Source organism: Echinops telfairi, unplaced genomic scaffold (assembly GCF_000313985.2).
Source record: "Echinops telfairi isolate 266 unplaced genomic scaffold, ASM31398v2 ScPeMD7_20;HRSCAF=75, whole genome shotgun sequence".
Taxonomy (NCBI): domain Eukaryota; kingdom Metazoa; phylum Chordata; class Mammalia; order Afrosoricida; family Tenrecidae; genus Echinops; species Echinops telfairi.
In genome coordinates, this window is record NW_022103917.1 from 13,116,741 (window position 1) to 13,131,714 (window position 14,974).

The 14,974-nt window shown below is 39.9% G+C and overlaps 1 protein-coding gene across 1 annotated transcript in view; it reads right to left on the reverse strand.

Annotated features, from left to right (window-relative positions):
* STK26 (serine/threonine kinase 26) overlaps positions 1–14,974 on the reverse strand; it is a 66,035-nt gene that overhangs the window by 7,492 nt on the left and 43,569 nt on the right. The window contains exons 3-6 of the mRNA XM_004715378.2: positions 7,194–7,250; positions 2,211–2,319; positions 1,970–2,127; positions 779–964 (exon numbers count right to left, since the gene is read on the reverse strand). Of these exons, the coding sequence (XP_004715435.2) occupies positions 779–964; positions 1,970–2,127; positions 2,211–2,319; positions 7,194–7,250 (510 nt within the window). The remainder of the gene's footprint in view (positions 1–778; positions 965–1,969; positions 2,128–2,210; positions 2,320–7,193; positions 7,251–14,974) is intronic.

Below are 14,974 nucleotides of genomic sequence, written 5' to 3' on the forward strand. Positions count from 1 at the left end.
GAAATGGTTCAAAACAACCCAATTAAATCCACTACTTTGGTACCAATATGTTAAGTCCAAGAGGCAAGAAGTGGCCTTTGGACCAACAAACAAGAAGACAGGCCTTTTCAAAAGTAGAGAAACAGATGTCAGGATTCATAAAATAAGGTAAAAAAATGCAAACTTTTCAGAATAGTGTTTTCTGTTTACTACATTTACTGAATATTGGAAAACTGATTAAAAACTAGCAAGGCTGTAACTATGCTATTGTACATACACACATGGGGGGTTAGTGTTTTACTAATAAAAGAATGATCATGAGTTTAGATAATCCTTGTATAGCTCTAGTTTCTAGAAGCCTGAGAGCCAGTTTATTTTTTAAATGAAATACTTGGACTCAAATTTATCATTAGGCTTCAGAAAAATCCTACAACTTCATTTCGTATTTTCTATCAAATTAAAATAACTGAAGAAGCATTAACTTTTCATAAAAACTGAAAAGGGATGAATGAAAATAATTTTGGGCTTTATACATATACTTTAGACATGGACATATCCTAAGGGAAACTTTATTTCTCAAACTCTTTTTCCTTTGAAATAGGAAGGGATCAATAAGATAAGGAGGAAGGTAGAGGACAAGCAGAAGACAGCAGGGAAAAAGAAAAGGAATGACAAGTCTAGTTTGGAACTGAATGAAATGAGCAATACCGGGTTCCTTCTGGATCCTGGACAAGTTTCACGTGCATTGTCCTCCCCACAAACCGTAGAATCCGTAGTAGAAATAGCAATATATACTCACAAATGATGGATCTTTGTTCAAGCAGGCATCAACAAACTCCTTAAAGGCCTTAGTAAAGTCTCCAACAAGAGTTGGAGGATTGTTTTTTGGAATAAGAAACAGAACTCTCATTGGATGCATATCAGAGTTCGGTGGCTCTCCCTTGGCTAGTTCAATGGCCGTGATTCCCAAGGACCAAATGTCAGCCTAAGGTAACAGAAAGCAAAGAAACATCACTCCATCCCAACATACGGACCACAAAATAGCCTGTGGAACGGAATGGTCATGCAGCATGAACGAGTGTCCAGAAATGCGTTGTTAACAAATACTACTAGAGCATTCTTGAAAATGAAAAGGTTTCTCGAATTCCTTACTATGTAGCAGGCAGCATTCTAGACAGCAGAGTTGCCCAGGTTGTGAACAAGACAGACAATAATCCCTGCTCTCAAGGAAAGAAATAACACAATGAGAGGTGTGTGATACGAGGAAAATAATAAAACGGGGCACGAGAACAGCGGGGATAAGGGCAAGTAAATGTGTACAGGAGAGCGGGAAAGCGCTCTTCTCCAGAGATCGCCCTCAACCTTCCAGAGACCTGACTGGGAAGAAAGTCATTTCACACAGACGAAAGGGCAAGTGCAAAGGACCTGAGGTCAGAGGGTACTTGCTAACCTTAAGGAACAACAACGTCACTGTGGCTGAAGCATACAGAGTTCAGAGGAGAGCAATAATGGGAGACAGTGGACAGTGTAAGATATGACAAAATAATAATAATTTATAAATTATCAAGAGTTCATGAGGGAGGGGGGAGGGAGGGGAAACAATGAGGTGCTGATACCAAGGGCTCAAGTAGAAAGAAAATATTTTGAGAATGATGAGGGCAACAAATATACAAATGTGCTTGACACAATGGATGGATGGATGGATGGATGGATTGTGATAAGAGTTGTATGAGCCCCCAATAATATGATTTTTTTTAAAAAGATGAGATTGGAGAGGCACTGTAGGGTCTGATCATGGGAAGCCTTATATGTTACCGTAGAGATTACCTGATTATTATTTCAAGTGGGATCGAAAGCTGTTGAAGTTCAAATGTTACCAGTGTATCAAGGGAATTTAAACAGGGCAATCTGGTATGACTTTAGCTTATACACTTGCAAAGAAATGAATCTATCATTATGAACAAAATAATTTGTTGTAATAACCCCTTACTTTTGAGTCATAAGCTGACTGTTGAATAACTTCAGGAGCCATCCAAAATGGTGTTCCTACAAAGGTGTTTCTTTTAATTTGCGTATCTGTCAGTTGCCCAGCAACTCCAAAGTCAGCCAGTTTAACATCTCCTTGTTCGGAGAGCAAGACATTGGCAGCTAGGAGGGAAAGGGGGAACAGTGAATTCAGCTTCTTCAGACTACATCTATTTTCCTCAGGTTGAAATAAGACTTTCGTATACCTTTTATATCCCGGTGAATTTTCTTTTCTGAATGCAGATAGTCCAGACCTTTCAAAATTTCCTTTAGCATGGTGGCAATCTGGAACTCATCAAATGGGCCAGCTCGCAGCTTGAAGGAGGAGGGAACACACGCAAACACACACACACACACACACACACACACACACACACACACACACACACGAATATAAAAGTTTGGACAAAAAATTCAAAATGGATAGTATCTTTGAATAATAAAATCATGTAAACATGTCTATGTGAAGTAGTTCTGTTTATCAAACAAATTAGGAAAAACTTTCCGAGGAAAGAGAGCCAGGGAGTGAAGGCAATGGCTGAACAGGCTTTTAAATAATTAAATTTAATCTTGAAAGCTAATACAAGAATTTAGACCTATTTACTTGTTCCAAATTATTTACAGAAAATATTTAACACATACATTTAAATAGTACCTGCACAAATTATCTTTTTTTTCCAGATAGAGAAAAAAGGAAAGAAAAATCTTCACGTTTGGCATTTGCTGTGAAAAAGCTATGAAATATTTACACTCAACTGATTTTTAGATCAGGTAGATCATAACATTTCTGCAGGAACCCAACGTGATCGTATGAGTCAGCTCCAGCCCATTTCCCGACATTTCTGTGTTTCAGTACTGCTGAAACGCCATGGAGCCTTTTTGAGACTCTGACTTAAAGGGTTGCCAGGAACATAATAATTACACTATTCAGACCTTCATTGTTAAAAAAAATAAACCAAACTGTGGAGGGCTAAGGTTTTTAAAATAACTGTAACACATTTCCCTTTCTTTCCCAGTCCCTGTCCCAAAGCCAACAGTTCCCACTGGAATACAAGGATTTGGTGTCAGGAGAATTTGTAATGGAATATCTGAAAATCTCTCTTTAAAATAAATGGTTATTTTAAAATCCTGGTACCTCATAAAGCACAAACACTGGACTGTACAATATTATTACAGGAAAGGGTGGGAATCTTACAGTCAGAGCCGAGGGAGGGTTCTGCTTGCTGGGAGGAGGGAAGAGGCGGTGAAAATTAAACAGAGTCACTCTGCTGCACACTGGGAGGGGTTCCCAGGGCTTTGGCACCTTCTGCATTTCATCTTACATGAATGCCGTATTTATGCTGAATAAAGGACACTTTCATGTTGCAATTTAATAGCTTAAAGTAGAACCCACACTTTGCCCTTACCATTTAATATTAACTGTGGTCTGTGTATATAATATACTCCAGAGACTTCCGTAGTTCAATAGGCCCCTTTCCTAGGTAGCATTATCTATTTACTTTCAAATATACTAACTTCCACCCTAAACGTTTCTATTTAAACAGCTGTGATTAAAGTCATTCTAAAAGGTGAAAATAGCACATTATCTTAATGACTACTAGCAATGAAACCCTGATGTGCTACCAAATAACTGAAGGACAAATATCATACTATTTAAGATTGGTACTTAGGATCATTGATCATAAAATGTTGACAGGCCGGACCAGGGAAGATATACATACGGTTACTTGCTCAACTACTAATGAAAAGGTTAGTGGTTTGAACTCACCCAGAGATGCCTTGGAAAACAGGCTTGGTGTGCTGCTTCCAAGGGGGTCACAGCTTAGGGAGCACAGTACCTGACACATATGAGCTCACTATGAGTCAGAATCCACACTGATGGGCACTAACGGCTTGAAAAAACTGGCCACGGGCTAATAGTCATCATTCTGCAGGCCTTCTAAAAGAGACCATGGTAAGCCAGCAGAGCATTTAAAAGATATATACTTAAATGAAAGTCAGCAAATCCTGGTGCAAATTGTTAAGGTGCCTAGTTGCCCACCAAAAGATCGGAGGATTGAGTCCACCCAAGAGAAGGCTCAGAAGAAAGGTCTGACGATGTCCTTCAGAAAAAGCAGCCCGGTACCATGGAGTCGGGTTCGACTCCAACTCAAGATGGTTCTGTGTGACGTGCATCAACAGACTCAGGGGTACCTGGTTAAGTTACAGACACAGTACAATTTGGGAAAAGCTGAATCATAGTTAACTGGGAGCTGGAGGCTCTAGAGATGACTGTTAACAGAAGTTCAAATCCTCCAGGTGCTCTGCACGATCTGCCTCTGTAGGGTACAGCTAGGGCCACTCTGTGGGGCATGTTGACTGCCCTCTTGGGTCGCTGTGTGTTGGGATTGACAGCCACAGGTTCGGTTTGGGCTATGGAGAACGAAAGGAGAGAGAGCGTGGCACAGAAATGGACACTGGGTGGTGGTGCTTCCTTCTTTTCTTTTCTTTTTTTTTTTTCAGTTCAGTATCCTTAGATGCTAACGGTTAGGAAAGAGGAAAAATAAGGAACTGGATCCAGAAGGAAGGTAGAGGGGATGGAACGGAGGTTGCTTTTCGTTTACAGGGTAACCGTGGAGTGCTTCATCACATTTTTCTTCACTAACCCAAACCTTGCCATGTCTCAAAAGAGCTCCAGAGCCTTGTTTAATTTGTGTTGTTTTCAGGTGAGGCAATGATCATTCCAAGATTGTACGCTTGTGGGTCCACAGATCCTCTTGATCCTCCCCTAACTCCCAGCCCGTCCCTAATGCAACATGCCATGCTATCCCTTCTCTCTGTTGTGGCTAGTTTTTTTCTTGGTGCTTATGCTTAACTCCATTCACCTTATTATATGAAAGTCACTGGCATTCTTTTTGGAAACAGTTGGGAAATACGAAATTTGATGAAAGAGCACACAGCTCTTTCCCCTCAAGAATGGGAGGCAACTTGAGGTACAAACTATAGAATATTGATCAAAATTACAAGTTATGACAAAGGGTTCTAATCACCTTATATCATCACCAACATTTGTTATTTTCTTCTTTTTCCAAGCCGAGTCACATTGAGAGTACAATGGTGTTGCATCGTGACTTGGCTTTTCCTCTCTCTGATGGCCAATGATGCTGAGCATCACTCCCTATGTTGGGTGACCATTTCAATGTCAGTAATAGTGAATCGGGGGAAGAAGGAGCAGGGAAGAGGATTATGGTGATGTAAGTATATTGATGAAGGGTAAGGTTGCACAGTCGATTGTTTGAATTGCTGTCACTAAGTTGTACACCTATAAAAAGTTTAAGTGGCAAACGTGAAATAGCCATGTTTACATCAATGGCACACACACAAAAGAAGAGCTCCGGAGGCTGTTTATACACAACTAAGAACCTCGTTTGGTTTCTGGATTTGGAGGTTTAGGGGCATGGTTTCATGGTACATCCAGTTAACTGGTTATTTAATAACATGTGTAAGTGCTCCTGTTCGGATTCTTAATTCCATAGTGACTAGGGTCTTAAAGCTTGCAAGCAGCCACCCAAGGCACAAGTTAGTCCCTATTCACCTAGAAAAACAGAGGGAAACAGAAAACAGGAGGAAAGTATAGATATGGAATATGTGGCTAATAGCCTCCACGAGCACCACCAGCTGCCATGAGTTTGTATTTTTCTGTTCTGTTTGAATTTGTGTTAATAGGGGAGAAACAAGACAGCAAAATGGGGTGGGGATGGTTACACAATTGAAGACGTATTCAGTATCACTAAAGAGTCTGTGTAAAAAAACCAGTTGAATTGGTGTATATTTTGCTGTGTGTATTCTCAGTAACAAAATCAAATGATGAAAAAAAAGATTATGTGACAAGACATACAGCAATAAAACCATGTGAATTTTTAGAGTGGAATGGGGCCTGACTTCATCTGCATGAAAATCTTACCCAAACAAAAACAGTGGTGCTTCTCTCAGTAGAGAGTAGGAAAAAATAAATTTAAGCTTTAGGATGTAAGAATTGGATTAGGTGCCAGAAAGGATTACCTAACTCGAAACTGATTAAAACCGAGATGAATTTCTAGGAGTAGATGAGACTCTCCATCACATTTAATTACTGTTTCTTTAAAATGATTTAAATGTGGTTCTGCCTAAAGGAAAGTAAATCTCTAATGGTCATTTCTATTCATAGGATTATTTGAAACGTTGGCAGTTCAGGGTTGAAACCTTTTAAAAAAATTAATCACTTTCAATTAGATAAACTCATCCCCACTTTAACAAATTTAAGCAACACTTGATGAACTTAATAATTAAAACACTTTCTTCTTAGACACAGTGTACTCTAAAACTTCAAAGACAGAGTATGCTAATAAACTCTAAGTCCTATAATGTTGAAGATGTACGAGAACTTAAAAATAACTGAGCATATATTCTGTTTTATAAGACATCCAAGCTGAGGGAGTTTGTATGTCTGGTTTTAGTTACAGATTTTATCATGACTAGAGCATGCTCTATAACCTCAAATTCCCATAGGCCAGTGCAGCGGTCTTTAGACTATACAAAGTTGCCTAAAGTAATTAATTTTTAATTTTTAATATACTGTCACGGCAATGGAAGATTTGTAAGGGGAAAACAACAATATTGATTTATTAACACTAACTCGAGGGACAGGCAGTGTTTCTCACAGGCATTTTGTGTGACCATACCACTGGGTGGAACTTTTCTTGCACGCTGCACCCTGATCCCTACCCACTAAAATCGAAGTAGCATGGTCAAGTCGTCATTAACCACAACTGTCATCATACTGCCAGAGTATGAACAACCACTGGTTGGTTCTGTACTTAGAACTTGTGTGCCACTTTGGGACAGTTAGCTGCACCTAACTTCTTCATTCTTAGGGGAAACAGACTGTTGAGGGATATCCCTGCAAAATCAAACTGTAAACTGAAAGCCATTGTTACACACTTACTCCTAATATAGGGATTTATTCTAAGTAATTATTTGCATTTCTTACGCACTTTGAATACTAGCAGCATGCCCAGTCATGCAATACAGCTGGCTCTACGTAAGAGTAGCAGTTCTGAAGAGTGTTGATTTTGAACATATTAATTAAAACAATGCTGTGAAGACATTCTAAAAATTAAAGTTTGAATGACTGTGTGTGTGCATGTGTATGATTATTTTAAAATACTTACAAGATCCAGTGCAGAACCTCCACCCAAGTATTCCATTATTATCCATAATTTTGACCCCTATAAGAAAGATCCAGGAAACAACTTACTAGTCGGTAACCTGACTCAAATAACGTATTAGTAAAAATATTGTTTGACATACAAAATACATGGATTATAAAATGTTTCAAATTGAAAAAAATCCAGAGCAAATGCAAAACAATTTCCATACCTTGACTCCTCAAATCCAGCCTTGGTAAAACCAGGAAACTAAACTATAGTTTTAAATGATCTGGAATAGTGATGTTGAAAGGAAAAAAAATAGTTACATAACTGAAAAGGAGCTTAACAAAGACATGAAGAAACTCTAGGTGCTTCCCGTAAGATCTTACCATTTAAAGTCAAGTCTTATTTCAGCTTTGGGTCTTTGTTTTAAGGTACTTTATCATTTACCAGTCATAATGAATGGGCATTTCTGGTACCCATATGGAACCTAGAAGTAATATTGTGTTCCTAACCCTCTTGCGACAAATGGGAAAGAGAAAGGAGGGTGTGTAGTTTTCAAACATAAATGTCTAGTAGGATAACTCAGTAGCATCGACTTCACTATTCATTGTACAAGAGCAAATGGAACTCGCAGAGGAGTGTATGTGTATAAATACCAAAACAAGTACGTACACCCCCACACACACCAATCACCACCCACCTTTATGAGTTAAAACTGGAATTATGAAATCCTTGTTTGCTGTAAGCTATATTGTCCCATACCATTTCACAAGTAGTATTCTCAGCATTTTTGTGAGACCATAGAGTTGGCTGAAAGGGCAACGTATAAACGATACTGGCAGTCAATCCGTTGTGAGATTTTTCAGTGAAAAGTTTTTGAAATCACGTCATTTCCCAAATAAATGATGTCTAGGCTCGTAGGGTAGTACTCCAGAAGGCAATTTCATTCCATTGTAGCGACAGTGTGTCATGAAGAGTATCAGAGCACTGAATTATGATTTATGGAACAAAAATTATTCTAGGGGAAAATACACAATATTATGCTTCAACTAGGAAGCCAGGAACATATCTCTCACCTTCACAACCCCCACTGTGGGAGAAAGTTCTCCTGCAACTGCCAGTGTACACAGTAGGAAAGAGGAAAATAAGCCCCACCACCAAAAGGGGGGGGGGGGAGTTCTGAAAGTGTTTCAAGTCACTTGGATTTCTGTATATAAATTTTTTTTTCCTGGTTCACATTGTGTATATAAATTTGAAACTTGGAATATGATGTGTCTTCCTCCTTTTTTAAGAGGAAAAAAGTGGGTTCCCCTTGTGCCACAACTCTGTGTCTAACAAGTACTGTACTGTATTTAGGAGGCTAGAATTAAAATTGCCCAGCCTGACCAATAGGCCCCTAAAAATAAACCCAATCCTCACTGCCATCACGTTGCTTCCAACGCAAAGCAACCCCGGAGCAACCCCGGAGAAGGGGAGGGCTGCCGTGTGGTTTCTAAGACACTAACTCTTCACAGGAGTTGAAAGTCTCATCTTTCTCCTGCAGAGCAGCTGGTACTTTTGAACTGTTGCCCTTGCAGTTAGCAGCCCAATGTCGAACCACTACATCACCAGGGGTCCTGGGACCAATATTAGGAGGCTTCAAATGACTGTGGGGGGAAACAATGAAAAGAAAATGAGATTTTGCCATGAACTTTTTGAAGCCTTTAAGTACTTCATTCTCACTGGTTTATGAATTCAGAACAACTCCCATTCTTCCGCGTGCAATTTAAATTCTAAAACACGTTTAGCTGTTTTGTAGTTCTCCATGCATGATAGCACCTGTTTTCAAAGTTGAAGACATTGTGTGTCCTTTTATTTTGGAACAAATTCAAATTGGCAACTTACCATCTGTCTACTCTTCACTAAAAAATTTTCCTAGAAAGCTAGATATGTGAGTGTATAAAACAGCTTCGACTACTGAGTTATTACAGTTGCAATGAAGAACTGCCAGGTCTGAGAAGGCTACCGATGAATGAGGAAGAGGGCAGTGGAGGTCCAGTCATGGGATTCTCACCTCCCATACAGGAGCCCTGGGTTTGATTCCTGGCTGGTGGGACTCGTGCACAGCCACTACCCTCTGAGGCCTGGGGGTTGCTATGATAGCGAACAGGCTCCAGTAGAGTCTAAAGGTGGACTCTGAAAAACGGCCTGGTGGTCTGTTTGTGAAAATCAGTCATTGAAAGCCCTATGGGTCCCAATGGTTCAATCTTGTTGCGCATCATGGCAACTAACAGCTACAGCCGCAAGTCAACTGTTCAGCAGAACTAGTGCACGTCTCTAAAGGTCAGGTACCAGAAGGTCCTGGTAAGTTTTCTGGCTACCTCCTTCTGACTGTCACTTCCGAAGACCAAGCTTACTAGGAACAAAAAGACTAGGTAGGCCCATGGGGCTGAAGCAGGCCCTCCAGGAAGCTTGAACCACATGAGCTTTTCTTATTGGTTCCTTGTCCGGAGCAAAGCAAAATGACAAACCTGAAACACTACGATTCTGTTCTTTGGGGCCCTACAACTTCTGCCTTTGATTTCTGATCCGAGCCTTTAGTGAAGAAGACAATAAGGTGGTTTGTTAGGCTTTTAAAATACTTAAAAACACTGAGAGGCTATCCACATACTGGCTGACAATTCCAAAAGAGCCAAAGTGACTGTAAACCACAACCATATATGAACACAGAAGTTTCTGAAGGGAAAACTCCACCCATAAAAAGAACCTACACATATGAATAAGGTAAATGTAATGCTTTTCATGAACATGGTGTGTGTGTGTGTGTGTGTGTGTGTGTGTGTGTGATCCTCAGGTTATGAACACGTACCCAGTGTTGCAGAAAACTCTCTCCCTCTGAATGGACTGGGTCAACTCCTACTCTCCAGAGCCCTCATCACAATCATCGGCACCTGCCGCTTCTCCCTTTCCTCTTCTACTGAAGGCAGTGGACAGCAGGGCTACAGGCACCTAGTCTGACAGACTGACAAATTAAGGTTAACCCTTTAGAAGATATTTCATGCTTTGGTTTTTTTCGCTGTTGTTGAAACCATGTGTTTTCAGTAATGGAACGAAAATGAAAATGCCTTTTTTTTTTTTGGAAATACAGATTTTGATACAATCATTAGGATGTATATGTCCCAAGAAGTCACTGGTGCTGGGATTGGTGGGATTTGGTCGTTTTCTCCAGACTCATGCTGTTATAGAGACCCCAAGTAGATGGCAGTCTACAGTAAAAGTGGGATGACAGCTTCTCACGAAACTCCAAAGGCAGACCATATAGGTGGGTATTTTAAGTCTTTTGGGTCCCAAAAGGGTTAAGGGAACACTCAGGAATAGATGTCATTCTTAAACCAAGGACTACTGTACTTTTTCAGTAGTAGAACACTTGTCTTCTATGTGGGAGGATCAATTCTTGGCCAATGAACATCAGCCTTGTGGGTAGCTATGATACTGAATAGGTTTCAGCAGAGCATCCAGGCTATGAAAAACTAGAAAGGTCTAAAGATTACTTCGGGAACATTAGTCAGTGAAGACCCTATGGAGCCGAACAGTCTAATCCCACTGTCTAGAGCAGTGGTTCTCCACCTTTCTAATGCCACAACCCTTTAATACGGTTCCTCATGTGGTGGTGACCCCCCAACCATCACATTATGTTCATTCCTACTTCATCACTGCCATTTTGCTACTGTTATGAATTAGACGACCCCTGTGAAAGGGTCGTTCGACCCCCAAAGGGGCCGCAGCCCACAGGTTGAGAACCGCTGGTCTATGGGGTTACCCTAGGTTGGAAAATGACTCCATGGCAGGTAACAACAGCTATAATATAACAGAGCCATAGCTCTAGAATCCTCATGTAAACTGGGAGAACTAGGAGCCCAGTTTTAACAAATTACTGATGTCCTAGAGTATCAGCTACTGTCACCTCAAAAGACCTCTGCAAGCCCATCATTTGCTGCTACAGTCAACACGTGGTCCAAGTGAGTTGAAATACTGCTTTTGTTCCAGACAGGAACTTGGAAATTAATTTGTCCATAGGGGAAAAGAAGGTTAAGTATTCATCATGTGCAGTTGAAAGACTATTATTCCTAAAATTTATTAACTATTAAACAGATTTTAGTCACTGAACTTGGGATATAATAAATAATCAGAACACTGGTCATAAAATTCTGCATACTACACCAAAATGAAGCTAATACCTCACCCTAGCATTGGTAGCAAAGTTTAAAAAAGCAGAAACAGAAAATAACAAAGGCCACCGAGGGTGTGGAGAGACTGGAATGCTCATATACTGCTGGTGAGACTATAAAACAGCCCAACCACTGGGGATAGCTTCCTCAAACAATTGTGAACAGAAATTCCATATGACCCACCATAGTGTTCCTTGGTATGTATCCTACAGAAATAAAGAACATAACCTAAACATGTATATCCATGTTCATTGCAGCACTATTTACAACAGTGAGAAGATGCAAAGCACCTCGATGCCCACTGGTGGCAGCCTGCATTAATAAACGTGCATACACACAATGGAATACTGAGCACCATCGATGAGGAATCTGCAGCACTTCATGGCATGGATGGACTTGGAGGACATTATGCGAAGAGAAGTGAGTCCATCACAAAAGGGCAGCTATTGTATGGCAACAATGTTTTCCAATCAAGATAAAGGTTTTCATACAAAAGAAACAACAGATTTTGTTGGTCCCCGGGGATGGGAGGAGAAGGAAGGAGAAGCCCTCGGCTGGAGGGTAGATACGTGGTAACTTGGAGAAGGAAGGGGGTTACAAGGCAAGTCATTGGGAAGCTTGGTAAGTATTCTGAGTTGTTGAATGCAAAAATGATCTGATATGCAAACCCCCACCTAATTCACAATAAAAAGTTGTTGGGTTTTTTCTTTGTAATCTGCCCCAAATTTATATACACTTGCAAGGAAAAAATCGAGAACATCTAGCCCAGAATATGGAAGACAGGGGCAGAGGAAAGTAAGTCAGCGAGAGGTGTAAATGACAATAAAGATAAAAAGAGTGCATACAGAATCCTGCAAAAATACTAATAACAAACATCTATGGACAGATACCTAAGTAGAGATGAGTATACACCCTGAAGAGATGTGGGGAGGGGAACGCAAGTACAACCATTGTCATCAGGATCACAACAGAAGGTCCTGGAGTGAGTGGGGTGAACAAAAAAGAAAATCATTTAAAAAAAAGTCTTGCTAGGTAATAAAGACTGGGGGAAACCCCTTCAAGATAACAGTCTTAAAGAACTTCAAACCTGGATCGGAACCCCACCCCTGGGGATCAACTTTAAGGCAAACAGTAGACAAGCCTCCAAAGTGAGTGCCAACACCAGGGAGGAAGTACACTCTTTAGACCAGTGGTTCTCAACCTTCCTAACGCTGTGACCCTTTCATCCAGTTCCTCATGTGGTGGTGCCCCCCCCAAACAGAAAATTATTTTCGGTGCTACTTTATAACTGTCATTTGAACTAGGTCTTTTGATGAATCAGGTGACCCCTGTGAAAGGGTCATTTGACCCCCTAAAGGGGTCGCGACCCGCAGGTTGAGAACCACTGCTTTAGAACAATCAATGATATGAGACCCAAAGGGCAGCATTTGCCCTAATATCCAGTTCAGAAAGAGGAAGAAGGATAAAAAAATATAAAAGGAAAAAATAAAGAAAGGATAAATGGAAATGAGGAAATCTAGAGATAGAGCCAAAGTCAGGAAACAAATTCTATATAAATTGTTCAATGGAAACGGAATTTACTCTAAAACTTTCATGCACACAATAAAGTCCCATTTTTAAAATGGCAACCAATTGAATCATTTTAATCCACCTGGAATGCCTTGTCCATTCTCCATACTTACAACCCAACCCCCAAATCATATTCAAAAGACCTAGTTCAAATGCTATCTTTCCAATTTTAGGGTCATTGCACTTGGTGTCAGAAATATATATTTGTCAAACTAAGTAGAGAGGCTGAAATCCAACACATGAACTTGGACTTTGTGAGCATAGGCAGGGATCAGGCTGACCAGAACTAAAATGCAGAATAAGATTAATATGTGTAACAGACACCAAACAAATGTCAGCTGAATATGTCTAATGTGAAGTGGTTTAGTGGTGTGTGGTACTAAATTTAAAGCTGTTTTTATTTTGAGAAAAGAACATTGTAAAAAAGAGAAAAGTCCCCTTGGAGATTTCCTCCAAATTTTAAAGCTAAATTTTAAAATAATGTTTTAGAAATCAAAAGAATATTCCAAAGATATTACACATTTCAGAGAAGGTCCATAAACTGTAGACACTCTATTCTGGAATATTTTACTTCAATTATTAAATTCTTTCCTTTTTATTTTTATACATCGGTGGTGGTAGTGGAGTTTGGGGGTGGGAGGGGAGAGAGGATTTTTCCTTAACAAAAAGCCAGAAATCTAACAGCAATTTTCAGCAGCAAAAAAACTGACATGCTTCAAATTCGATTCAATGCTGAATTGTGCTTCCTTTTCGGATTTACACTGAACTAGAAAAATATTTAAAGATTATAAAAGATTCTTCCAATATTGTGAGATCAGCAGGGAAGGGTTTGCTTTATTTTAGCATTCTTCATGAAGGCTAACTTTGGCTGTCAAGAAAATTTGCAGTGAGCTAAAATGAAAGGAAAACAGTGTGGTTATACAGTTGTGTTTGTCTGGTTTTTATTCTTGTTTTTAAAAATAAAGTCATACAGTGAGCTCAGTCAAAATGAATACTTAGTACATTTCTGCATGAAACAAGGACATGCCTACAACGTATAATTTTCTCTCAAATGCAATAATGTTCTTTCCAACTTGCAGTAAGGTCTTGGTATATACAATATCCGGTATCCAGACAACCTGAGAAAAACCCATATCCTAGTTGACTCCATTAATTTGGCTCACAAAATCCCCCATGTCATGTGACATGGACCGATGAACTTCCCTGACAGTACTGAGGATGTCACCTTGCACAACACTGACTGCATTAGCAGATTTGATGTGGTACTAGTGTATTTTTCATGGAAGCCCAAATAGCCACAATATCCTTTAATGTAAAAGGAAAATAAGCTGGTCACCTTAAGAGAAAGATTATCTAAATAAAATAATAAATAAGTTACAATCATGGGAAGATATTTCTGTCTTTGTGCGCAGATATACACATCTATATAGAAATTAGATACTCATATACAGTAAATTCTATGCAAACCAAACCTGTGAAAGGTGGAAACTTGTCAGAGAAGGAAAACTCAAATATTTCCCATTAATATAGAGCCAAGGAAAGGGTAAGGCTGCACTCTCTCCAAGGTGGGAAACAGCTGAGACCAAGAAAAACAAGGCAAGCAAGTTCCATTCTCACAGGTTTCACTGCACGTGAGCACTCTTGCTCTCTCGCTCTCTGAAAATAGGGTTTCAACAACAATACAATAACGGCAATAAGAATTATCCAGGCTAAAAATAATATCTGCAAGCTGTGAAATTCTACAATTTCATCATGAGGTAACATTCTTTAAAAGGACTCTTGGACATAAGAATTAATGATGGTGAAGGACCAAATCGGTCTTTGAAGAAAGACAACTAGAAGACCCTTTTAAAACGGGAATCCAGGACAGATGATTCCTCAGGACCAGTGGTGAGAGTGGCGCTACTGGGAGGGTGGAGGAGGGAAGGTGGGGTAGAAAGGGAGAACCGATTACAAGGATCTACATATAACCCCCTCCCTGGGGGACAGACAACAGAAAAGTGGGTGAAGGGAGACGTCGGA